This window comes from Stigmatopora nigra, chromosome 11 (genome assembly GCF_051989575.1).
Source record: "Stigmatopora nigra isolate UIUO_SnigA chromosome 11, RoL_Snig_1.1, whole genome shotgun sequence".
NCBI classification, from domain to species: domain Eukaryota; kingdom Metazoa; phylum Chordata; class Actinopteri; order Syngnathiformes; family Syngnathidae; genus Stigmatopora; species Stigmatopora nigra.
In genome coordinates, this window is record NC_135518.1 from 14,620,828 (window position 1) to 14,644,091 (window position 23,264).

A 23,264-nucleotide genomic window follows, 5' to 3' on the forward strand; every position below is an offset into this window, starting at 1 on the left:
GGAACGCCCTCGATTTTTTTTTCTTTTTTTTCTCCCAATATAATAGTTTGAAATGAAAGCCTCGTCTTATGGGATGCTACGCCTTTATATCAAATCAAAAGACTTTATTGTCATCATACACAGCTGTGTAGAATGAAATGGGTGAAATATCATTTTACAAAGGTGCTCTTAAATGGTCAAAAGTTTGCACTTTGATGGTCCACGTCTGCGCTGTAACCACGGCAACCCCCGGGGGCCGGATGGCCCAGGTCAGCTCTGATGTATAGCGAGGATTGGGAGGAACTATTCAAAACACACGGGTCCTTTGTGCTACTCACTATACACGGTCCTTTTGGGGAAAGCAAGAAGAAAGTTGCAACTTGCTACTGCGATTGTCGTCTCTTCTTCTGGCCGTGCCCGTGGCCGGCGCTTAGGGTTGACAGCTTTGTTCGGCCGCTCGCTGCAGCACCATCTCATCCTGGCGCAGGGGGAAGGTGTCCACCGTGGTGAAGAGCTCGGCCGCCGTCACGGGGAAGGCGTAGCGCTGCTTGTCCGTGCCCTGCTTGTCCAGCAGCACCGTCTGGAAGGACCTCTGCGGGATCTGGAGGAGCAGCCTGCGCCCGCCCGCCCGCCCGCCCGCCGTCAGTTGGGCACCGGATCGGGCGCTCCGCGGCAGAGCGTCTTACCTCAGTTGCAGGGCCAGCATGGGGGGGAGGAGCCTGTGGCGGATCCGCCCGATTTGGGCCGGGTAATTCCCCACCAGCTCCACCACCGTCATGTGACGCAGGTCCAGTCCGCATTGGGCGTGCTGCCGTGGGAAAAGGGCCAAAGAAAAAGTCACTGGCCGGCTTTGATTTGAAGAGCCGCCACGGACGGCTCACCTGCAGATTGGTCATCTGGAAGCGGTAATTGTGATTGGCCGCCGTGGGGGCGGAGATGATGAGGAGACGTCGCTTCTCGTAGAACTGGTCCAGCAGCTCCGAGGCCCGCCGCACGCCCACGTTGACGTTCATGGCTGCCAAGGACGGATGACCAGTGGGGTGAAAAAAAAATCCAAATAAAAAAAATGACCAACACTTCATGTGATGGCTCCTCCTTCTGACGTACGCGCGCAGGTGGCGTCGCTTCCGGACCAGGCCAGCCCGTACTGGCAGACCCGGGCGGCGCTGCCCCGCAGCTCGGCGCCGCCGGCGCAGCTGAACTGGCAGGTGGCGCCGTAGTTGTCGCCGTCGCTGTCGCATTTCATGTAGCCGTTGTCGGGGGGGGACAGCGGACTGCAGCGCCGGACTGCAAAAACACGAGTCCGGTCGGGACGGGACCCATACAACAAGTACTTTGTGCGGCCTGACTTTTGGACCATTTTTTGTCATTTTTTGTTACCTCGCACTCTGACGGTAAAACGGCAGCTTCCTTTGTTCCCGGCCCGATCCGACACGCTGTAGGACATTTTGTGAAGGCCTTCGGGGAAGTCCGATTTGGGCGCTTTGCCTTTGAGGATCACGCTGGAAAAAGACAAGTCAAAATAAAACGAATGACATAACATCCATCTATAGGACAGAGGAAAGAAAGGGCGGCGACACGCACTCGGTGAGGACGCCGTCGGCCGTGTCCACTCCCTCCGGCGTGTCCCAGGTCACCCTGGCCGTCAGCTTGCCCGGCTCCGCCCACTTTTCCTTCACGTGAGGACACTTGATCTTTGGGGCTTCCTCGTCTGCAAAAGGACAGCTTTTCAAATATGGACTCGGTCAAAACAAAACGACGGCGAAACGACGGCGAAGGCGGCGGCGGCGACCCACCCACGCAGGAGGGCACGGCGGCGCTCCAGGCTTTGTCGTGACGGCAGGCGGCCGTCTCGGCGCCCTTGAGGACGAAGCCCGGCGAGCAGGAGAAGCGGCAGCGGGAGTTGTAGTAAGAGCCGTCGGAACACTTGTAGCCGCCGTTGAGCGGCGCGTTCATCTTGGGACAGCGGACCTCTGAATCCGTCACCGTGAAGAACACAAAAAAAAATCATGAAAATGGGATCCTTTCATTGGATTCCGGATGTCTTCCATTGGCTGACCCCGACAGGCGTAGTTGGACGACCAGTGTTTGGTGGCCATGCACACCACCTCCACGCTGGGGGACTCGTAGCCCGGCCGGCAGCGGATCTTGCAGCGCGCCCCCATGGCGCTGCGGGAGGTGTGGCCCCGCGGCGGACGGCAGCTCACGTCGCCGTGCTTCACCTTGGCGGGAGCGCACCACGCCGAACCTGACGACCCAGCCGACGTCAGTGGTGGGAAACGGGCGGCTTGTGCATGCGTCGTGTGTGTTCGCTCCCCAGCCCGGACGAGACATCGGCGGCGGGGGCGGCGGCGGCGAGGCGGCAGTGAAACGGACTAAAGTCAAGCGCCATCACCTTGGAATGCGTACCAGTCATGGTCATCTCCGTAGGCGGGCTGTCCCGAGCCTGCGCGGGACAAGACACAAAGACACAAAGACGCACGCACGCACACAAAGATGCAAAGAGCAACTAAGAAGAAGCGGCAGACAGACTCAAGATGACTTTTGAGAAAAGGCCAACCAACGCTCCGACTCGTGGCCTACGTTCATTCCAAGCGGGAGTGGGAGGGGCTCCCGTTTGGAATGGACGCCATGGTCCATGGCGCCAGTTACTTCTCAAAAGGGGGACGGACGGGGACGTTTGCCCCTACCAACATGGCTGCCCTTTATTCATCACTTGAAAAAGATTGGCGGAGAGGGATGACCTCGTGGCGGCCATGTTGGTATCCACGGCAAAGGGCTTTTTGATGCTCGCGCCAAAAAATTGAAATCAGTCTCTAGTAGAGTTCCGATTCATTTTTTTGGGGTGGGGGGTCGTCCTTTTCAGGGAAACTTTGAAGAGCTAAAGCTGGCCGGCCGGCCGGCCGGCCGGCCCGGTCCACTCTCGGGACCGGCGCTTAGCATCTGCGTGCCGTGCCTTAAGTGATGATTAAGAGAAGGCCGCTTCCTCCCCCGCTTCCTCCCCCGCTTCCTCCCCCACGCGCACACTGCACTCCCCCCGTTCTGCGCCCCCTCCCTCCCTCCAAGCAACTTCCAAAAAGAAAGAAAGAAGCCACATCTTTAAAGTAGTAATAAGCTCCCATTTGGTGGAATCAGGCCCAACGACAGACACGAGTTGGCGGCCGTGGCGGCCGTGGCGCCTCTTTGGAGGGCAAGAATTTTAGAGGCGTCTTACCTTCGTACGCGGAGCACACAAACACGTGAAGGCACAGCAGCGCCACGAGAGTCGGCACATCCATTCTAAACAGAGAAAGAGAGAGAGACAGCATATGAGTGAGGGGGGCAAAAGAGAGAGAGCAAAGATACTAATGTTGTTGCCGCTGCTGCGTGAAGAAAACTCACAGCGCATTCCAAAAGCAAAAAGAAGAAGAAAAAAAAAAACCAGGCCCGCCTCTTTGCTCCACAAACAAGGCGCCGCAGTCAGGTCGCTGGGACTCGGCCTTAAACTAACATGGACTCTTCATCACCTTTCAAAAAGCAGGGGGACGAGACGAGGCGGGGGGCGAGACGGGACGGGGTGGGACACGGGACAACCTCCTCCTACTATTCATAAACTCATTGAGATTGATTCGGACGTCCACAGTCATCAATGGTGCTCTCTAGTTTGCCAATCATGTTATCCATAATATCGAAAGAAAATGAATACATTGTATTTTTGAAATATATACATTCATGACTTGTATTCCATCTTTTTGTTTAGCATCTACTACGTTTTAGCTGTAGGTACTTTTTTCGGGAGTGCTGGAGTGGGGTGCTGGAGCCTTGGAGCGCTTGGCTAGAGAGCGCTGGAGCCACTCCAGATGATTTCCATTTGGCCGTGTGTCATGTGTCCTCCTAATCTGGGAACGTTGGAAAGAAGCTCTTGTAAAGTATTAAGGCAAGAGTGGGGAGAAAAAGAAAGAAAAAGAAAGAAAAAAAAGCGCTGAGCTAAGCGCCTTCCTTTTTCCTGGAAAAAGTGTGCTTGTTTACTGACAAGCTTCCTGTCCCAGAACACACAAAATACTTGGAGTGGAACACAATCCCATTTCGAAAGCCTCAAGTCTGCCATTAATTGTAAGCCAGTGAGGAAAAAAAAAGGCTGTGTTGTCATCTTGACATCTTTGACACACCACAAGAGGGAGACAAAGTCGTCTAAGGAAGCCAAAGCTCACAGAGGCCACACCTCCTTTTATGAGGGTCAGCCAGCCTGGTATGCTGGTATGCCCCCGAGCCCCCGTCCCCCAGTGAACCTTAGCCACCTCTCCCACTCGGCTTTGCTGCCACATTTTGGAGTTTCGACCATGTCCGCAAAACAGCTTTCCCGCGTGGCCTTGGCGGGCCATCGCTTGAAGGACTTTCAAAGGAGCGTTTTGCGCGGACTCAGGTAAGGAAGGAAGTCTTCGTTTGAGCTCGGCGCCCACTTTGATTTTCCCAATAGCAGCGTGAGTGTGAAGGGGCGCAGCTGTCTGACCTTAAAGGACTTCAGCCCCCAAGAAATACACAAGATTCTGTGGGTGTCGGCCGATTTAAAAGAGCGCATCAAGCGGCAAAAACAGGTGCGGAGGGAGGCCTCGCACCCGCCCTGTCTTCATTGAATGGCTGTCCGGCTCACTTTGCGTCCCCTAGCACGTGCCGCTTCTTCGGGGGAAGTCTGCCGCCCTGATATTTGAGAAGAGGAGCACCAGGACCAGAATGTCCACGGAGACAGGTGGCCGTCCGTCCCTCTTTCCGTCTTTGCTTTGAGAAACAATTGCTTTCTAGCGGGTCACAGAAGCACTTGGAAATGGTCACAGGGTCCAATTGGAGAATGCGCCATTTCTTTTTTTAACAACAGAGCCTATGTGGCCTATGGCTCTTATCTGAAATAGAGAAAGAGCCGGCCGGGAACGCAGCAAAAGTGTCTGTTGTGCATTCCTAGCTACACTCACTGATCCTCATTGATTAGCTCGGTCGGTCACAAAGGGAACGGCGAGCGGGGAGCGTTGCGGACAGACACAAAGCGGAGCGAGGGGCTTTGCGCTCCCTCCATTGGGGAAAAGCAAAACAAAGCGGTGGTTTCCGCTGCAGGCTTGGCTCTGCTGGGCGGACACCCTTGCTTCCTGGCGCCGCAAGACATCCACCTGGGAGTCAACGAGACGTGTGGCGACACCGCCAGGTGGGCGCTTCCCCGCTTTTTCGCAAAGCCATGTTCGTTGGCCGGCTCACCCTCCCCATAAAACACACACACACACATTTGAGCTTTAACCTGGCTGGGCTGGCCGTCAGGGTTCTGTCGGGAATGTGCGATCTGGTCCTGGCCCGAGTGCAGCAGCACGCCACCCTGGAAGAACTGCGGGAGGCGTCCTCCGTCCCCGTGGTCAACGGACTGTCGGATCTGTACCACCCCATCCAGATTCTGGCCGACTTCCTGACTTTACAGGTCCTCCGGCCTGGAAAGAGCACCAAAGACAAAGACGCGCGGGTGGTCAGAATGGGACCGTTTTTTTCTTTTTCTTTTCAGGAGCACTACGGCTCTTTGGCCGGACTGACGCTGTGCTGGATCGGGGACGGCAACAACGTCCTGCACTCTTTTATGATGACCGCGCCCAAATTGGGAGTCCATTTAAAGATCGCCACCCCCAAAGTAGCTATCGTATGGTCCACTTGTGGCCTCAAAAGAAAAAACATGCCATGCTCAATGTTTTTGTTGTTGTGCTTTTCAGGGTTATGAGCCAAAGCAGAGCATCGTCCAAGAAGCGGAGCAACTGGCCCAAAAAGTTGAGCTCTTTTTTTCAACAGATGAAATGTTTTCAATTGTTTAGAGACAACAAAACTCTCCCACCACCCTAATTTTAGCACGGAAGTCAGCTGTGGCTGACGCAAGATCCCACGGCGGCGGCTCGCGACAGCCACGTCTTGGTGACCGACACCTGGGTGAGCATGGGCCAAGAGGACGAGAAGGAGAAGAGGCTACGAGACTTCCGGGGATTTCGCATTAGCGCGCAGGTACCGTAAGCTCTTTTGAGCCTCGGGCTCCAGCGGGAACTGGCCCCCTCCCGTTTCCACGACGCAGATGACCAAGACGGCCCGGCCCGATTGGACCTTCCTCCACTGCCTCCCCCGCAAAAAGGAAGAGGTGGACGACGAGGTGTTTTACTCGCCGCGCTCGCTGGTCTTCCCCGAAGCGGAGAACCGAAAGTGGACCATCATGGTGAGGCCCCACGCCGTGACGGGGGCCAACGCGACCTTACGCCACCTATTGCTGTCTTTTTTCTCAGGGTTTGATGGCGTCGCTCCTCACGGACTACCAACCGCAAACGCCAATGCCCAAGTTTTAACTGATGGGCGGCACGGGAATGTTGTCAAATTCATTGGAATAAAAACAGAAATGACCATAATAATGACACTGACTTTTACCCCATAGTATATTTCAATAAGCACTGTAAAAAAGGTTGTTATTGTCGAATTTGTAGCCAGTGCCACCCCGCGGACAAAATGGGAAGCTCGGCGCGCTCTATTTGGCAGCGTAGTGAAATTAGAATGCGCCGTCTGGTGGACAACCCGGGAAGCACAGTGCGCTCTGATTGGCTGAGAAAAGATATGACGTTGAAGTGCGGGAAGCTTTGTTCCACTTGGGTGGTCCGGACTTGAGCAACACATTGTCGTAACATTTTATGCCCCGAAATCAATTCACCCACACTGTAAATAAGCACTATAACAGCGACACAACTGTTGTTCAAACATATTAAGGCCCATGGTGGATTCAAGTGCGGCAAAGTAGACTTTAGTGGCTCGTGCTAATTACCATCCCACGGTACGTTTACGTAGTCAAAATGTGGCGAGACGTGGAAGCCAAAATGTGGATAAAAAACTACTAAAGCGCATCAAAAGTCACACTAAAAGGAGTCGGGGTGGGGGGCGCGGGCGACCGCCGTCAGAATACGCCTTAGTGTGAGAAAGAAAAGAAAGAGGGTGGTGTGGTGGGGGAGGCGCCATTGCTCGCGAATTGGGGCACGGACGCTGCCTGGGACGCTAGCCGCGACGCTAGCTGGGACGTTTGCCCGGACGCTAACCCGGTGGTGACCCGGCGAGAACACGCCCGCCGCCTGCCCCTGACCAAATGCCCAAGTGAGCGAAATGCGGAAGAAGCGCGACGTCCAACAACAAAAACAGGTAACGGAGATACAAGGAGGAGAAAGTTGTTGACGGACTTACCGCTACTCTTTGGGGTCGGTGGTTAGCATAGCCGACTGGCCGGCCGCTCCAAACAAAAGCACTTCCAAATGGGCGCGCTCTCTCGTCGTCTTCTCCGTAACTAAACCTTAGTTACAGTATTCCACTCCACGAGATCTTCTTCGAGTAGTTGTGCTTCACGCCAACTTAAGGCTTCCTAAATCGCAGCTCTCGAGTGTGATGTGAAGTCGCCGGAAACGGCGTGCAATCCAAATCGATTGCAAGTGATTGACTGATCAGCCAGCACCCACAAGCTCCAACTCCGGTCCTCCTTGAGGGAACGCTTTACATTCAGCATCCTCTCATTGGATTGGACGTCTAATTCCGTCAGTGGCAGGCATTTGTTTCCCCCCTGGGAAACAGTACATGTTTTTTTTTGTCCAAATGTTTTTATTTTGAAAAAAAAAAAAAACAGCTCAATGGCTCCCATAGTTGGCAATTGACATACAAACCATTTTGACAGGATTCTGGGATGAGGCCAACGGAGGCGGCGACGGCCGCATGAACGCCAGCCGAAACTGCGGGCCGGCGTGGAGCGGTCTGGCGGTGCTGGAGTCGGCGTCGGTGGCCGTCACGGCGCTGCTGGCGGGCCTGGGCAACCTCCTGATCGTGGCCACGCTCTACCGCCGGCCGTATCTGCTGACGCCCAGCAACAAGCTTGTCTTCAGCCTGACGCTGTCCAACCTGCTGCTGGCGGGCCTGGTGCTGCCCTTCGTGGCCGTCAGCTCGGCCAAGAGGGAGTGGCTCTTCGGCGTGGTGTGGTGCAACCTGACCGCCTTGCTCTACCTGCTGGTCAGCTCGGCCAGCGCGCTCACGCTCGGGGCCATCGCTGTGGACAGGTGGAAAAAATCCTTTTAAAACAAAAAAAAAATCCCATTTTTTTTTGACGACCTTGGTGGGTGCAGGTACTACGCCGTGCTGTACCCCATGATCTACCCCAGCAAGATCACGGGCAACCGGGCGTCGCTGGTCATCGCTTACGTGTGGCTGCACTCGCTGGCCGGCTGCCTGCCGCCCCTCCTGGGCTGGTCGTCCTTCGAGTTCCACTGCTTCAAGCGCAGCTGCGCCGCCTCTTGGCACCGGGCGCCCGCCTACGCCGCCTTCTGGCTGGCCTGGTGCGTCCTGCCGCCCTTCCTGCTCATGCTGGGCTGCTACAGCGTCATCTTCCGCGTGGCCCGCGTCAAAGCGCGCAAGGTGCACTGCGGCGTGCCGAGCGAGGCGGCGGCGGCGCCGCGCGGCAACGGCCGCAAGGGCTCGGCCGCCTCCACCTCCTCCACCTACTCGGGGAGCCAGTGCAAAGCCCTGGTGACCGTGCTGGTGGTGGTGGGCGCCTTCTTGCTGACCTGGGGGCCCTACGTGGGGGTGGTGTGCGCCGAGGCCCTGTCGGGGCGGCGGGGCGCCGTCTCCCGGGGGCTGGAGACGCTGGCCGCCTGGCTGTCCTTCTGCAGCGCCGTGTGCCACCCGCTCATCTACGGGCTGTGGAACAAGACGGTGAGGAAGGAGCTCCTGGGCATGTGCTTCGGCCAGCGCTACTACCGGGAGTCCTTTGCCGCGCCCCCCCGCCGAGCCTCGCGACCCTTCAGCGTCTCAGACAGGATCACGGGTGGGTGGTGGGAAGGGGATTGGAGAGGGTGGCCCTGGACGCCAAGAAATCTAATGTGGCGCTTGTGTCTCGAGCAGATTTGGGGCTGTCGCCCCACCTGATGGCCGGCGGGGGGTCGGCGCCGCCCCCGGGGAGCAGCACCGGAGACACCGGCTTCAGCTTCTCTCAAGACTCCTGTGAGCAGCCGCCGATATACAAATCCCGTCCGATACCGGACGACGGAGCTCCTTTCCCCGGCAGGTACGGACACCATGCTGCTGGACAACTTTTCCGACGACGGCTCGTCGCGAGTGGGCGGGAAGAGGAGGAGGAGCTCGGTGGCCTTCCAAGACCAGGCGGAGCAGCGTTCCAAAGGTGCGTCCGGCCTTTTTCCAGACCGCTTGGCGGAAAACCCAGCCTGACGGCCATGTCCCCGCCTCTCTAGCGGAGCACGCGGCGTCCGTGCACGCCACGGCCGAAGCGCCCGGCTCCCTGGACGCCTTCGCCGCCGGGCTGGCTCGGGCCATCCAGCGCGACGCCAAGCTGGCCCTCTTCGGGACGCGGCGGCAGAGCGAAGACGAGGGGATCGTCGGAGATGAGCGGAGGAGGCCGTCCGCTCCTCTAATCCAAGACGGCGTGGCTTTGCCGTGAAACCAAATGTCTTAGGGGTGTCCCGCCGACTGCTGACTTGGAAGACAAGGCTTCAGATCCCAAAAGTAGTTTTTTCTCTGCCGAGGGCTGCCCAAAGCAGAATGAGGAAAAAAAGAAAAGTGTCAAAGTACTCACATTTTGAAGAGACGTCAAAGAGAGAAAGTTGTTTGCGATGGACTGCGTGAAAAGTGCTTCCAAGCCCTTGGTTGACAAACATGAGGAATACGCAAGATTTTAAAAAGTACAAATGAGAAAATCTTAAAACTTGTAACGTAGTCTTCCAGTGTATGTTTTTTTTATGTGTGTGCGTGTTATTAGAAAGAAGCGCAATGACAGCGGCATCTTACCTCATGTTTAAATGGTACTACTTTACTGCATTGTAACTTGCATTGACTTTGGATATAAAGTTGTTTTCTTTCTTTCCAACAGACATCTTTGAGACGCTTTATTTTTTTTCTTCCAAACGTTGAAAAAGACACTCTTTTGCAAGACAACCTCATATTTTGGACAAAACACCAACGACATACTCGTTAATATTGCACTTGGATCTTGCGTGGGCGCCACTCACCTTTTGCATTCACGCTCACGCACACACACACACACACACACGTGTACTTCAACCTCTTAACACACCGTCGGCCGCTCGGGCCGGCTAACAAAGTCTCGCTTGGCGTCCCCGCCGGAGAGCGCCGCCGTTCCGGGCAAACGGGCGCTCTCCGGCAAAATGGGGAAAGAAAGTGGGCCGTCCGTCTACTGCTCGTCCTCTTGACCCGAACCTTCCGAGCGGTCGCCTTCGGCGCGGCCTGGCAGAGGGAGGGAGTCGGTAAGCCAATATGGCGGCCGCCACGGCTCGCCCGGCGGCCACGGCGGCGTACCCGAGTGGATGTGATTGAGGGACGCTAGCATTCGCAGCATGAAGGAGGCCGGCACCGTGATTGTGTTGCGCGTCTCTTCCAGCATCAGCTCGTTTCGCGTGATCACCTAAATCCAGCGCCACATTGGAAATCAACTTCACCTCTCCTACTTGAGGATAAACGACTGGTCCCACCTCGTCGGCCAGAAGCCTGTTGAACGACGGCGACTCCTCCCGCGGCGACCAGATCTTGATGTCGTAGTCGATCCCGGACGAGGCCAGAACTGGACGGGGGGAGACAAGCGTCAGAGCGGCAAATCTTGGGCCGGGACGGGCTCTTCCGGTGACCCACCGGGGTCGTAGGGGTGCGGCTGCAGGCAGTTGACCACGTGGTTGTCGGCCTCCAGGAGCATGAGGTGCTCGGCCGTGCGCCGGTCCCAGATGAAAATGTGGCCGCAGTCCGAACCGCTCATGACGAAACGCTCGCCCCAGAAGCACGACTCCTTGATCTGACGGAGACGGTGGAGGTCGTCCGGGGGTCCCGTCAAAGGCCATCCCTCGTCACATACCATGGTGCGGGAGTTGCGGTGGCCCTTGTAGAGCATCTTGACGGCGGGCCGGCGGATGTTCTGCGTCTCGCTCTCCTCCATCTCCCGTCGTTCTTTCCTCCGGCGAAAGAGCTCTTGGATGCGCGCCGCCGCCGAGCGTCTGGAGGGAATAATTGGAAGCCGCGTTGGCTTGGTCAAATGAACGCCAAGACAGCTTTCCGAGTGGCTCTTTGTCATCCTTTGGCCCCTCCCACCCTCAAACGGCCCAGGGGCTCTCGTGAGTCTAATGAACGTGGTGCCTTTGTTTGGCTACGCCGGGTGGGCATGCGGTGATACGCCTTTTGGCGGTCAACACACGCCAGCCAGTGCGGTCAGTGTCCGCATGCACAAAGCTTGGTTAGAGTTAGTGGGACGCACGCCTTTTGACCTTTGGCACACGGCGCCGTGGGTTACCTGATCATTCTATCTCCTACGGCGGATCCTCTGCAATTTGATCCAAAAGGGGCGCCGTGACAATCGCGTTCGACAATCCCGCCATTAAAAGTAGGGGGGGGGGGGGCCGTTTCCGAGCTACCTTTGGCCCCGCCCTCTGAAGCGGGCGGACGGGACGGGGACCGGGTCGTCGTCGCTGTCGTCCGAGTCGCGGGCGGGACGGCCCTCTTCTCCGCCGGGCGCCCGCTCCCGTCCGCGACGCCCTCCCGAAGCGTCCTCCGGAAGGTCGGCCTCCTCGGCCGCCGCCGCCGCGCCGGCCGAGACGGGCGGAGCTAAGGGAACAAATCTCGCATTGTTTTTTCTGTCCTCGCCCAGCGACGTGGGCTCAAAAGAAATGACTCACGTCCTTCCGGCGCAGGGTTCTCCGTGGAAGTGCTTTGCAGGCCGCGCGTGGCGTCAGACGCTTTGGGATCGCCGCCGGATGTGCTGCCGGTGCCAATCCCGGTGCCGGTGCTGGTGCCGACGCCGCCGCCGCCGCTCCTGAAGACGGAAACGCGATTCAGTTGAGCTTTAAGTGGGACTGACAAAACTCCCGGGTTTCTCGGAAAGCGGCAGAAATTCCAATTTGAAGACATTGCTTCACCCACCATTCGTCGGTGAAGTCCAACTTGATGGTGCTGCTGGTGGTTCCCTCCGAGCTGTAGTGGAGGCTGAGAACGGGCTCGGACGTGCCCGATCGCCCGGCGCCGGAAGCGGCGGGAGGAGGAGGAGCGGCGGCGGCTCGGGCACTGGGCGCGTCCCCCGCCGAGGAGAGGGCGGCGGGAGGCGGCGCTCCTTCCCGAGCGTGCTCGCCGCTCTGCTCGTCCAGCGTCATGGAGCCCAGCTGCTCGTTGACCGCCGACGAGGGGGAATCTGCCCAATGTACAGACAATCTTTATCACTCAAAGCATTTGGCTTGCACAATGCTGCCAAAACCAAACCATTCCTTGTGGCGACCCGACTGAAAAACGCACACGCTGACAAAATCCATACTGGTGTTAATGGGTGGTCGGGACGTCCCATTCGGACTGCTCAAACCAAACGGGCGGTATATTGCCGGAGGATTAGTAGTCAAGGCGCAGGCCAAAAAGCTAGTGGGCTGGCTCGGGCCACGGGCTGAACAACCTGCTTGGCCTTGCTGCGTCTCCCGTCTCTGCGACTGCGGCGGCGAGGAGGAGGAGAGGGAGGGGGCCGCTCGCCGGCCCTGTCCCGGGGGGTCGGCCAGGCGGAGCAACCTCTGCAAACGCCTACACACTAAACTTATGGGCAGCCGGCGAGGGCCGTAGTCTGACCCGGCCGGCCGAGGAGGGGGAAGGAGAAGAGAGAGCGCCGAGATTAGCCGCGTCCGTCCACAAAGCGCCGTTATTTGGCCCGGAGTCGCTAAATCCAGGGTCTGCGGCTACATTTGATCAGTGGATCGGTCGTGGCAGCCCAAAAGGGGAAACATTTACGTTTACCTCTTGTTCTATCGGAGGCCAATTTCCGGTCAATATCTATTAGACAAAAAGGGCCACTCACCCGATAGCGCCACATCCCCGCCGCTCGCGGTCCTCCCCGCGGCCGGTGTCGGATCCCGCGAAGCCGAGGCAGACGCCGCCGGACTCTGCGTGGACGACGCGCTCGTCGACGGAGCCGCGTCCGACGAAGATTGTGACGATGGCTCGGGCGGGGGAGCCGCCGCGGGGCTACTCGGCGCCGTGGGACCGCTCGCCGCCACCCGGGCGTCGGCCCGGGCAGGGGGAGGTTCGGGCCGGGCGCTGCTTCCTGCCCGAGAAGACGCAAAGGAACAGGTGAGTTGCCACGTAAGGTTACAGTTGGGGGAAGAAAAAAAAGTGTGTACCCGTGGGTCCGATCTGAGGACGAGTCCCTCGACTGCTCTGGGCTTCGCTGGCTTCCTCGAACCAGCGTGACAACATGTCGGACATCCGCTGCATGAGGGACACGTTGGGACTCTGCTCCCCTGCAAAAACCACAAGAAAAGAAAAAAAAGTCATGGAAATGAGTCAAGGAGCGGCGGGATGGGTGTCAAAAATAGCCAGGCTCACCGTCTCTCTCCCTCTCGCTCTCCGGACGAGCTCGGGGTCCCGTGTCGGACCAGTCGCCCCGCAGACGGAGGCGCTTGACTGGCGGCTGCCTCAGCTGAAATGCCAGTCTCGTGTCAGACGGAGGAAGGAAGGAAGGAAGGCCGGCCGAAGGTGGGTCGCAAAGACCCAGAGATAGACCCACCTCTTCCCTCCTCTCCTGAGAAGGGCCCTTGAGTTCCCGAGCCAGGTCGTCTTTGGGGTCAAAGAGGTAGATGTAGTCGGAGGAGTAGCTGACCAGCACCTCCCGCCCGTCGGCGCTGTAGCACAGCGACGTCACGCGGCAAGACTTGTCCGCCAGGTGCGCCGGCACGAATCTCACGCACATGCCCGTCGTCCCGCGACCCGTGTAGTTGCCTAGGGGAAGGAGAAGAGGAGGGGCACCCGGTCAATTGGATAAAAATGAAAGAAATGATATTTTGTGGACAGAAAGATCACGAGGAAACGATGCCATTACCGGTGGCCCTGGTGCCCAGCAGGCGTCTGTCGTAGATGCGCACGGAGCTGTCCGAGCAGCCCACCGCCAGGTAGTACGGCATCAGCGGCGAGATGGAGATGGACGTCGCCGCTCTCCGGCAATTGATCAGGATGTCCTGTCCAAAGGGAGCGTTTAGTGGCCAAGTCACATTCCAAAGCACTCTGCCCAACCAAACGTACGTCTTTGCAGTCTTCTTTGGTGCAGCTGCTTTTCACCCGGAGGTCGAACCAGCGCACCGTGCCGTCCTCGCCGCACGACAGAAAGGTGTACGGGTCGTTGGGCACCGTCATGATCTGCGGAGGCCGACCGGATTTAGGCGGGGCGACGACGATAGAAGCGGCGGTGGCGGCCTACCTCGTAAGCCGTCCCGTAATGGCAGGTGAACTGACACTGCCTGTTGAAGTCGGCGCTCTTTTCCGTGCGCGTGTAGTAGACGATGCCGTCGCCGGAACAGGAGACGATCTCCTGGTCGTTGGTGTGGGGCATGAACTTGGCGCTGAAGATGTTGGCCCGGTGGCCGGAGCGGATGGACTTTTTCACCTGGGGAAAAGGGGAAAAAAAAGGCAGTCAATGTCAAAATGTCTTCTTAGACACTGACGGTGGTCTATTGAAAAACGGAGCGGGAAAAAAAAGGACCTTTTTGTTGTACGGGTTGGTGATGGCCAGGAAGGTGTCGTCCGATCCCGACAGGATGTATTCCCCCGTCTCGTTCCACGAGATGGTGTTGACCTGCCGGAGTGGGGGAGGGAGTAAGTCGTGGCTTTGCGTGGCCCGACTTTCCACGGGAGGCGAGAGCTACTCACGCAGCCATCGTGGATATTCAGCGTGGCCTCCAGTTTCAGCTTCTGGACAAAATCTCTTCGACCTAAAGTGGACGAGAAGAGAAGAAAATCGCTTGCATTTGGCTTCACAAAAATACACAAAGTTCAATCGGGTGGGGAAAAAATAGCCGTGAACCACAAAAAGAATTACAGTTTCAAGTGAATACATTTTGCAATGAAAACCTGACATACCCTAACTTCAAAGACAACAAACTAAAATCAATGCTGAAAGACATTTAAACTATCATTGAACAAAAAAAGAGAAATGCTGACAAACTATGAATAATTAAATACTTGAGAGAATTTGTGAGACATTTGAAATAAAAACGCAAATGTAGAAATGCTAGAAAATGACAAGACAATCATTTCTCCATTGTCCTTCCAAGTTATGTTTCCGTACCAATGACGGACATCCCAGTCCAAATGAATTGGACGTCTGACCCAGTCAAGGCTATCCGACGTGCAAACAAGCGAGCCCATTTTGAAAAGGCGTGCGTCGACTCGAGTGGAGCCAAACGAGCCTCGCCTCGCCGTCTCCTCTTCCAGGCTAAATATAAACACGCTGTGTAACTGAACACAATGACAGAGAGAGAGAGAGCTTCAAGTAGCTAAATACAGCAGTGACGAAAAAGCTCTCACGCACCTGCCATTCCTTCTCAAGCCACTGACAAGGCCATAATAAGTCCAAACATAAAGCAAAGTGCCTCAATGGAATTGAGTGAAGAGGGACGGCACGCCGAACGCCACACGCCGACAGTATTGCAAGCACAACAACAAACCGTTAAAAAAAAAGGCGACCCTCGCTCCTCCTTACCCAAATAGTTAGTCCTGATGGCGTTGGGTTCGCCGTTTCCGATGAGACGTTTGTTGACATCCCAAAGCAGGTTGCTGGAGCTGGACATGGTGACCGAGCGCGAAGTCTAAGCAGCAACAACGAAGACAACAACATTGAAATTCAAGCCTAGGGGCGCCATGGGCTCTCGGCTCGATGCTAATGTTAGCTAGCCGCGACGCTAGCTTTGGCATTCATGGCTGCAAGTGGCCAGAGAAGCGTCGTGTTAGCCGTCTAAGCGGAGCCGCTTTCGTCTCGGGCTTTCCCGGACGAAGAGTTGTCCGTTCGTCCGTTGTTCCGTCCGTCCGTCCGTCCGTCCGTCTGCCCGTCCGTAAGCCCACCCGCCCGGGTGCCGGTTAGCTTGGGCTGCCTGTTAGTTTGTTTGACTTGAATGGCTAGCAGAGCGGACGAGTGAAAGATCAGCTGGCACCAAACAACGCGATAGAGCGCGAGAACGAGAGTGCGGTGACGCTCGCGCGCAATTACCTCTTGCTTTTGAAGCCGTTATAATATAAAGATAGGTAAAGATTGTGATTTGTTTGCATTCATAAAAACGACATTACATTTTCTGTATCCTCCCCTGAATTTGAATTTTGCATAGATCAATAATTTAAAAAAGCCAGTTGGACTAGTTTTGGAAATACTAGTTTTTTGTCCCCATTAATTTCTTTTTTTTAGCAGTTTTAAAAGAACCCTAAGGTCAGGACGCTCTACCTCGCGAAAGATGACATTCAGGAAGATGATTGTAATTGAGAATTTTATTAATAATACAACTGTCAATCCAATAGGATTTTTGGGTTGGGGGGGACATTTACAATATACACGGGCGTGCGTGCTTGAAGACAAACAATTAGCTTTGGCGCACTCTCTTCATTTCGTGGCCCGCCGGCACACACACACACACACACGCGCTGCTTCGGACGCCTTCCAGTCTGTACAAAGTCTTTAAGGGGGTACCTTCGGGTCACGTGGCGTGAACCTCCAAGATGTGGTCGTCGGCGGCGGGCAAGACCAGGACCTGCCGGGCTTGGCTGTGGTTGAACACCTGGCCCGGGCTGAAGGGCTCCAGGCGGGGCATGGCGGCACCCCGCTGCTGCTGCTGCTCGCCCAGCGACTGGACGCTGCCGCGGCTGCGCACGCTGGCCGTGTCGGCCGTGGCCTCGTCCAGGAGGGACAGGCTGTCGTTCTCCACCGGGCCGTCTGAGGACCACGCGGCGTGGGTGGTTAGCTTAGCGCCAGGTTTAGCTACGCTACAGAGATGCCACTCACCGGCTTCCGGCTGGACGGCGGCGTTGTGAGGAAGGTACTTGAGGACTTGGATCTTGGGGAACGGGAGGTGGCCGGCAAACAGCGGCATGACCTCAATGCGAACCCGGTGCGGCGACGCGGCGGCCGACGGGAGCGACACCAGTCCCGAACTTTTGCCGCACAGCGCCCAGTTGCTGCTGCTGTCCGCCACTGCCCGGGACAATTCCAAAGTCACACGCGTGCATTTTTTTCTCCCCGGCGGCCCCACCGAGTCCTACCTTCGTACATGAGCTTGCCGTCGGCGTCCGCTTTGTCGTCGTCGGCCGCCACCGCCGCCGCCGTCGACAGTCGCGAGATGAGGACGTCCAGCTCGCAGAGGGCGCCGGAGCGACAGTGTGGCTCGCTGGCCGGGGGAACGATGTCGGCTTTCACGCTGTACAGGGTCTGAGGAACGACAAATATGTGCCGTGACTCTTTCGGCGCCGTGTGGCATTCAATTGCTTTCTTTGGAGAATACAACACCGCTCATTTCCATTCTATAGTAGCCGGAAGCCTCAAAGAAAATCCCGAGCGAGTGGATGTTACTTACGGGCACCTTGTCCAACGGGAAGTGGTAGTGGAATAGCTTGAAAGCGTCGGTGGGGCCGCGGTGCCCGCGGGGGAAGAAGCTGGCGGAGAAGACGCAGGCCACGCTGGACGGGAGCTCGCCCGCGCACTTCACCTCCCACAAGCAGAACACGCTCTGCTTACTGCACAACAACTAAACACCGCCACGTTTCCATCAATCGTAGCTGGTCTCGCGTTTGTTTTAATGGCAGTAAATCTCCATTACCTGCTCCGCCGCGGCGTTGAGAGATCGCATCTCCACCTGGGACCGTTGCTGCTCTCGTTCCTGAAGCGCCGGCCATTTCTCCGCCAGTTTGACCTGGGCCAGCGTAAAGTCCGAATCGGACACGTTGCGCACGCAAACCTGGATGTACTTCCTGAAAAAACACGGCGGGGGCGATGAGACGTCGGCGGCCATTTGACCCAATGTGGCTGCCGCGTGAGCCGTTGGGAGGGGCGCACCGGTTTCCGGCGGACAACAGCGAGTGCTCCGTCTTGAAGGGGATGTGGAAGGTGAGGGCCAGCAGGGACGAGTAGATGGACCACGGGCAGTCGATGGACATCTGCGCACAAATGGAAATTAACTCCAAAATCTCGAAACCTGCCGTGGCGCAACCAAAGCTCTGTTTCCATCCCGGGACTCACCTTCTGGTCGATGGCCGTCATGGCCGTGTCCGGGTGGCTGTAGCTGCGGGGGCGACGGCGGACCTCGCCGTTGGTCAGCCGCTCGTCCACGGGCCGCTCCGCTCCGGGCGGGATGAGACACAGGACCTCCAGGTGGAAATCCAGCGCGTGGTAGGGCGGGGTGGGCGGCAGACTGATGCTGGTCACCTTGTCGGACGACTGCACCGACAGCACGCTCTCTCGCGGCGCTGAGTGACAAACCAAACGTCAACCTCGGCGAGCGCGGGGCCGCCCGTCGGACGCTCCTTTACCCGTGCCCGTGTTGCTGATGCGGGCGGCGCAGCCGGCCCGGGTGAGGACGGGCATCCCGTCGCTGTTGCTGAGCTGGAGGGCGTCGCCCTTCTTCACGGCGTAGTGACCCGTCAGCAGGGTGAACTTGACCGTTTGCGGCAGGCCAGCCAGCAGCGGCTCTGGACCGACAGACAAAAAAAACAAAACAAGGATTAGTATTGTTAAAGCACCTTTCATTTGTGTCTCTGGACGGAGGGCTCACCCACCCGAGAGCGGCTGGACGGTGAGCTGCGGTTCCTGAGAGTAGACGTGGTACTGCACGGCCGGGTAGATGTGCGGCAGGACGAAGCTGACTCGGCCCAACGCCACGTGCAGCTGGCGAAGCGTGTACGTGCCCGACTCGTCGCTCTTGACAAAACAAATGCCAGTCATTTTGATTCAACTCGATCCAATAAAAACAAGAGTCTCACCGGCGCCGTGAGCACCACAACGTTATCCCCGGGCTCCAGCGTGATGTCTCGGGCCCTCAGCGCACGCGCCCCCTCCTTGGGGGCCACGGCGGGCGCGTTGGCCGGGGGATTCCCGGCGGGGGCGCGCCCCTCGTCCTGGGGCGAGCCGCCGTCGCGGCGCCGGATGACCAGGTGGGCGTTCTTGCACACCACGCCGGCCGAGCTCAAGGCGTTGTCGGTGGGGCTGCGGTCGTGTGCCTCGTCCATCTCCGGCGCCGGGCCGGCGCTCAGGGAGGAGCGGCGCCCCGCCGGCGTGCCCGCGGCCGCCTCCAGCTCCACCGTGTCGGGAAAGGCGCCGACGCCGTGCTTGTGGGCGCCCCCCTTGGAGCCGTGCTCGGGGTCCAGGTGGAGGCTGACGGCCAGTTCCTCCAGCCGCACGGCCACCGGCATCAAGGAATGCAGCGTCAGCTCCACCTGAGTCCGATCACAAAGCAAAGTGGTCATAAAGAACGGCGGGACACAAACCTAATGGGAATGGTACCTGCAGAAGGGCACCCGAGTGCACGCAAGCGCCGCCCGGTCGGAAGCGGAGTCGCGTGAGCCGAGCGAAGACGCCCATGTCCAGCGGGCACTTGGCGGAAGTCGCCGACCCTGCGACGGGCAAGCCAGCGTCAGCGGGTTGCCGCCGGAGAAAAGCGGCCGACCGCGGCTCACCGTCAAAGTCCAGCACGTCCCGGCAGAATCGCGTCCTCTCGTCCGTGTCCAGGTTGGCGTCGCCGGCCAGCAAGGCGCTCGTTTTTAACGAACTGACGCGGAAAGCTGGCTAAGGAAAGGAGGCGCACGTAGTTTGGGACACATTTTTCCCCTCCTGGATGCAGAAAAGTGGAGGGAGGATACTCCACGCTCTGTCCCAGCAGCTTCTGACACTCGGCAATCTGCTTCCTGGTGTGAGTGACGGGAAAAGTCCAACCCTCGGAAACGTAGGAAGTCAGGGCCTCCGTCAGCAACACTTCGGCTTGCTCCGGTTGCCCTTTGCTCCTGCGACCGGGAAAAATGTCACCGAGACATCACACCTGGACGAACGGAAAAGCCTCTCACTCACATGTAAAACTCGGCGAGGCTTTTGCCCAGTAGTCGGGCCGAACGCTGCCTCCCGATGGTCCGGTACATCTCCGTGGCCGCCTGAGACAGCTCCTGAGGGGAGGTAATGGCGGGAGTTGAGCGGCGGTGGCGGCAGTGGCGTCCGTCCCTGGGCTAAGCGGCGCCCACTTGCCAGGTAGTGCCTTTCGAAAGCTTCCACGGACGACAAAGCCTCCTTTAGCTTCTTGTAAGGACTCTGCAGGACGTTGACTGAAGCAGGCAAGGCGGCAATGTGAGGCCAATTTCAAGGACAGACCCCCGGATGACTCGACGGGAGACGTCCGCCTACCGGTCTCGGGTCGCTCGTCCGCCAGTCCGGCCAGGAGGTCCACCGTCCGGTTCAAATCTTCTGAGGTGGGACCTCGATGGGACGTCAGTCCGCACAGTTTGCCCAGAGACTTGAGCTGCCGGAAAAAAAGACGCAAGTACAACGCAGGCTAACTGTAGGATTGTGGTCCCTTGGCGTTCTTTACACATATCAAAGAAAACAATCTCTCACCTTCTCGGTGGCGTAGGCCCACAGCCCCACGGTGTGCGCGCTGTTGGCGGCCAGCTGGGCCTGGTCGCAGCAGCTCTCGATGCGGTGCAGAACCTCCAGGCAGCTGAGGAAGACCCAGCAGTCCAGCGCCCCCTCCAGCACCGACACCTGCCACCAAACATTCCCAAGAAAATTACACAAGATGCAAATAATTGGGCAAGGCTACGAAAGAAAATGAGGATGCGATGCTAGCACACTGCTCGCCACAAACAAGAATTTACAAAGGCGATGCCGCTAAGTTAGGGCTAATGCTCTGATTTAAGAGCCCACCCACCTCCAACAAGCGCAACTCGTGCACGCAGTTGTGCAGCAGCTCCAGTGCTCTGCGGGTGACTTCCCAGGGTCTCTGCAGGAAGATGAGCAGCGTGCACTGCCTGGAGAAGAGGTAGCCGCGCAGGTCCAGCAGGCCGGCCGAGCCGCGCTGGATGCCGTCGCGCTTCTCCATGTCGATGGGACGGCGCAGGAGAAGGCCGCTCCAGTTGAGGACCGGCGAGCAGAAAGAGCCCAACCACTTGGCCGCGTCTGCGGGGGGGATTAGCGGGCGTCCAGAGTGGTTTTTGAATTCTCGGCTGCCAGCGTCGCCGGCGACGGCCTCGTACCTCCGGCGGCAAAGTTGAGCACGTACTGGGTGAAGAGCGCGTCCAGCTCGTCGTACTGCACCAGCGCGTCCTCGAACTGCTGCAGCATCTCAAAGACGAACGCCAGTTCTTCCTGAGCGCAGAAAACGGAGGCCGTTTAGGATGAACCAAAAGCCCCGGCCCGGCCCGGCCGGCGCCACGGGGGAAAAAGCCCAACCCGCTGACCTGAACCATGAAGTACTGACAGAAGCTCCAGCCGGGCTGGGTGCGCTTCTCCCTGAGGGTGCGCATGTCGTCCTCGAAGCGTCCCAGGTTCTTAGTGAAGGACATGAGCAGCAGCGTCCTCAGCTTGAGGAGCAAGGCGTTCCACGACTCCTGCGACCGCGACGAGTCCTTCAGCGGCTCCGACAGCACCACGCACCTTTTGGCATTATTTTTGCATCCGTGAGTGACGTCGTCAGCCGTTTGAATTCACGGGCAGGAGCGCCAATCGTTAACCTGTCGTTCTGCTTGTTGCAGAAGTCGCCGCGGATCTTATCCACGATGGAGGACCTGGGCAGGATGTTGCTCTTGTTCTTCTTGCGCGCGTCGCCGCCGTCCACCACGATGATGACCCAGTCGGCCGATCCGTGAGAGCGCAGGCTGCTCTGCCATCGGCTCACGTCTTCCTTCACGCTACTCTTGTACGCCTCCGTGTCCTGACGGCCCACAAGACATGACTTGGAAAAACAACAACTCTTATGTTTTCTTTGTGGCAAACCTTTAGTTTTTTTTTTTTTTTTAAATCGTCGACTAATGATTTTTGTGGATTCGTCAACATATCCATGGGAATACCAGCGTTGGAGTACTCACACAGCAGTCGGTCCAGTAGATGTGCAGGAAGGGGAAGGTGAGCAGCGCCTTGGTGCCATCCTTCGGCAGCAAGTCCTCCTTGAACTGGACAAAGTTGGCCTCCAGGTGGATCATCTTGGGGGGACGGCCGTACGTCCTGGAGAAACGGGTGGTGGCAAAATTCTTAGAAACCAGATGCGTCCGGCCGGAGTGGCGACAACTTCCTCGGTCGCAATTATTGACGTGTACCGACCTCCTCCATTCCATGGGCTCCTTGGGAAGCTGCTGAGCCAGGGAGGTGTAGAGCGAGGTGAACAAGGCCTGGTCCCCAGCACCTGGCCAAAACAACAACAACACAAGTAGCAGCAGCATAAGTGACACTCTTGAAACTGGTCTTTGTTCATTTTGTTAAAAAAAACTGGAGAAAACTAGCAATACGAAAAGGAGTCAGAGAATCTTTATAAGCTGAACAGTTCATTGTGTCACATGGGCCTTTTATGTACTCCGATTCTGGTTGTTTACTCCAAGAAAGCAGCTAGACAGAGGAAGAGCAAGAACAGGATATTAGGGCTAATTTTTTTTTAAATATATGTTGGTGAAGTTGGCTCACGTGATTTACTTTTGCTGTCCGTCCCTAATGTGTCAGCCACTACGCAAGAGCTGACATTTGAACCGTTTCTTCATGACAGTCACCAACGGCCGACTTACTTCTATTGACACGCATGCGCAGCTGGGCGAGAATATGACAGACTGTTACCGAAACAACTCAAACCCTCTTTCGGTTTGGTGAAGGAAAAGGGCTAACGAGGACGAAACCTGGTTGTTTTCGAGCCACGGCCTGGGCCAACAAGGTCCAAAGTCAATGTAACAAAGAAAAGCGCTTGAACCGACTGTGTAGGGTCCTCGACTAGCAGGCCCGCTCACCTGTCGGCTAACTAGCTCGCAGCTGGGTGAACCTAGCAAACAAACGCGTCACGCGCGTCGCAGTGTCAGCGCGGACCGACGGAAGCGGACATTGGAGGCGAGCTAAAGGCCGAAGCTAACGTCGGTCAGGGCAACCGCTCACTCACATGTCACAATGGGTTTGTTCTCCATGGTGTAGATGACGGCGGCCTGGTCCATCTGCTTCAGCGGCGGCGCGCCATGAAAAGCAGCCGCGACCGCACCGGGTGGGCGGGCGGACGGGCGAAGCTTGCCTGACAGCTAGCTAACAAGCGAGTGGCTCGCCACTGCTTCCGCTCAGCTCCGTCTTGGGCTTTCCTGGCAGTCGCCTACAAGCCCACTGGTCTTCTAGGCAGGAAGCGCCCTCTTTCCATTTGATTGGCTGCAGTACATGCAATGCTGCCATGGGATTGGTCTAAGTACCCGGCTGATTCGGACCAATCGAGGTGCTTTTGAAAAAAAAAACAGGAAGTCATTTCAGTAGCAAACTC

The 23,264-nt window shown here is 57.5% G+C and overlaps 5 protein-coding genes across 13 annotated transcripts; 2 read left to right on the forward strand and 3 right to left on the reverse strand.

Annotated features, from left to right (window-relative positions):
• Positions 1–66: 66 nt before the first annotated feature.
• srpx (sushi-repeat containing protein X-linked) lies at positions 67–7,522 on the reverse strand. 4 transcript variants are annotated; one of them, XM_077727420.1, is made up of 12 exons: positions 7,192–7,520; positions 5,243–5,426; positions 3,194–3,258; positions 2,375–2,425; positions 2,039–2,227; positions 1,776–1,952; positions 1,564–1,690; positions 1,360–1,481; positions 1,087–1,266; positions 861–994; positions 666–787; positions 67–593 (listed from the first exon to the last, which is right to left on the reverse strand). In XM_077727420.1, exons 2-12 carry the CDS (start codon positions 5,383–5,385, stop codon positions 410–412), a joined length of 1,494 nt encoding a protein of 497 aa, XP_077583546.1. In that variant the 5' UTR covers positions 5,386–5,426; positions 7,192–7,520; the 3' UTR covers positions 67–409. The 4 variants fall into 4 exon arrangements, with proteins under 4 accessions (XP_077583546.1, XP_077583547.1, XP_077583548.1 ...); XM_077727421.1 differs by lacking the exon at positions 2,375–2,425 and having other exon boundaries at positions 7,192–7,522; XM_077727422.1 differs by lacking the exons at positions 5,243–5,426; positions 7,192–7,520 and adding an exon at positions 3,361–3,498.
• On the forward strand, positions 4,164–5,148 carry otc (ornithine transcarbamylase). The gene is made up of 3 exons (XM_077727426.1): positions 4,164–4,381; positions 4,436–4,553; positions 4,624–5,148. The coding sequence occupies exons 1-3, from the start codon at positions 4,218–4,220 to the stop codon at positions 4,738–4,740; spliced, it is 399 nt and encodes a 132-aa protein (XP_077583552.1). The 5' UTR covers positions 4,164–4,217; the 3' UTR covers positions 4,741–5,148.
• On the forward strand, positions 6,932–9,872 carry LOC144203869 (G-protein coupled receptor 161-like). 2 transcript variants are annotated; one of them, XM_077727424.1, is made up of 6 exons: positions 6,932–7,149; positions 7,673–8,048; positions 8,115–8,812; positions 8,890–8,988; positions 9,053–9,166; positions 9,237–9,872. In XM_077727424.1, the coding sequence occupies exons 2-6, from the start codon at positions 7,711–7,713 to the stop codon at positions 9,440–9,442; spliced, it is 1,455 nt and encodes a 484-aa protein (XP_077583550.1). In that variant the 5' UTR covers positions 6,932–7,149; positions 7,673–7,710; the 3' UTR covers positions 9,443–9,872. The 2 variants fall into 2 exon arrangements, with proteins under 2 accessions (XP_077583550.1, XP_077583551.1); XM_077727425.1 differs by lacking the exon at positions 6,932–7,149 and adding an exon at positions 7,160–7,535.
• Positions 9,873–15,995, reverse strand: dcaf6 (ddb1 and cul4 associated factor 6). 4 transcript variants are annotated; one of them, XM_077727416.1, is made up of 20 exons: positions 15,509–15,995; positions 14,677–14,738; positions 14,510–14,602; positions 14,228–14,413; positions 14,053–14,166; positions 13,853–13,988; positions 13,541–13,752; positions 13,360–13,453; positions 13,155–13,274; positions 12,833–13,078; positions 12,440–12,601; positions 11,923–12,187; positions 11,679–11,812; positions 11,418–11,607; positions 11,297–11,326; positions 10,865–11,003; positions 10,648–10,804; positions 10,491–10,579; positions 10,318–10,423; positions 9,873–10,245 (listed from the first exon to the last, which is right to left on the reverse strand). In XM_077727416.1, the coding sequence occupies exons 1-20, from the start codon at positions 15,594–15,596 to the stop codon at positions 10,193–10,195; spliced, it is 2,676 nt and encodes an 891-aa protein (XP_077583542.1). In that variant the 5' UTR covers positions 15,597–15,995; the 3' UTR covers positions 9,873–10,192. The 4 variants fall into 4 exon arrangements, with proteins under 4 accessions (XP_077583542.1, XP_077583541.1, XP_077583545.1 ...); XM_077727415.1 differs by having other exon boundaries at positions 11,679–11,815; XM_077727419.1 differs by lacking the exon at positions 12,440–12,601 and having other exon boundaries at positions 11,679–11,815; positions 15,509–15,994.
• A 271-nt stretch (positions 15,996–16,266) lies between these two features.
• On the reverse strand, positions 16,267–23,126 carry trappc10 (trafficking protein particle complex subunit 10). 2 transcript variants are annotated; one of them, XM_077728157.1, is made up of 24 exons: positions 22,902–23,125; positions 22,085–22,166; positions 21,853–21,988; positions 21,499–21,698; positions 21,226–21,421; positions 21,022–21,133; positions 20,697–20,944; positions 20,384–20,530; positions 20,174–20,288; positions 20,018–20,094; positions 19,847–19,938; positions 19,642–19,782; positions 19,459–19,550; positions 19,286–19,395; positions 18,766–19,218; positions 18,562–18,703; positions 18,316–18,474; positions 18,026–18,252; positions 17,843–17,943; positions 17,607–17,757; positions 17,364–17,534; positions 17,053–17,218; positions 16,796–16,984; positions 16,267–16,726 (listed from the first exon to the last, which is right to left on the reverse strand). In XM_077728157.1, exons 1-24 carry the CDS (start codon positions 22,951–22,953, stop codon positions 16,491–16,493), a joined length of 3,795 nt encoding a protein of 1,264 aa, XP_077584283.1. In that variant the 5' UTR covers positions 22,954–23,125; the 3' UTR covers positions 16,267–16,490. The 2 variants fall into 2 exon arrangements, with proteins under 2 accessions (XP_077584283.1, XP_077584282.1); XM_077728156.1 differs by having other exon boundaries at positions 19,286–19,550; positions 22,902–23,126.
• Positions 23,127–23,264: the final 138 nt, after the last annotated feature.

Excerpts from the sequence above, each read along its gene's own strand:
- otc (XM_077727426.1), top strand. The coding sequence starts at position 4,218 with ATGCCCCCGAGCCCCCGTCCCCCAGTGAACCTTAGCCACCTCTCCCAC. Across the intron at positions 4,382-4,435 it reads AGCGTTTTGCGCGGACTCAG|CAGCGTGAGTGTGAAGGGGC; the intron begins GTAAGGAAGGAA and ends TTTTCCCAATAG. Across the intron at positions 4,554-4,623 it reads GCATCAAGCGGCAAAAACAG|CACGTGCCGCTTCTTCGGGG; the intron begins GTGCGGAGGGAG and ends TGCGTCCCCTAG.
- trappc10 (XM_077728156.1), bottom strand. The coding sequence starts at position 22,953 with ATGGACCAGGCCGCCGTCATCTACACCATGGAGAACAAACCCATTGTG. Across the intron at positions 19,939-20,017 it reads CTTTCGAAAGGCACTACCTG|GAGCTGTCTCAGGCGGCCAC; the intron begins GCAAGTGGGCGC and ends ACCTCCCCTCAG. Across the intron at positions 17,219-17,363 it reads TCCCGTTGGACAAGGTGCCC|ACCCTGTACAGCGTGAAAGC; the intron begins GTAAGTAACATC and ends GTCGTTCCTCAG.
- srpx (XM_077727420.1), bottom strand. The coding sequence starts at position 5,385 with ATGGGGTGGTACAGATCCGACAGTCCGTTGACCACGGGGACGGAGGAC. Across the intron at positions 3,259-5,242 it reads CTGACGGCCAGCCCAGCCAG|AATGGATGTGCCGACTCTCG; the intron begins GTTAAAGCTCAA and ends TTCTCTGTTTAG. Across the intron at positions 1,267-1,359 it reads TTTTACCGTCAGAGTGCGAG|TCCGGCGCTGCAGTCCGCTG; the intron begins GTAACAAAAAAT and ends GTGTTTTTGCAG.
- dcaf6 (XM_077727415.1), bottom strand. The coding sequence starts at position 15,596 with ATGTCCAGCTCCAGCAACCTGCTTTGGGATGTCAACAAACGTCTCATC. Across the intron at positions 12,188-12,439 it reads GACGCAGCAAGGCCAAGCAG|ATTCCCCCTCGTCGGCGGTC; the intron begins GTTGTTCAGCCC and ends TACATTGGGCAG. Across the intron at positions 11,004-11,296 it reads GTAGGAGATAGAATGATCAG|ACGCTCGGCGGCGGCGCGCA; the intron begins GTAACCCACGGC and ends TATTCCCTCCAG.
- LOC144203869 (XM_077727424.1), top strand. The coding sequence starts at position 7,711 with ATGAACGCCAGCCGAAACTGCGGGCCGGCGTGGAGCGGTCTGGCGGTG. Across the intron at positions 8,049-8,114 it reads GGGGCCATCGCTGTGGACAG|GTACTACGCCGTGCTGTACC; the intron begins GTGGAAAAAATC and ends TGGTGGGTGCAG. Across the intron at positions 8,813-8,889 it reads CGTCTCAGACAGGATCACGG|ATTTGGGGCTGTCGCCCCAC; the intron begins GTGGGTGGTGGG and ends TGTCTCGAGCAG.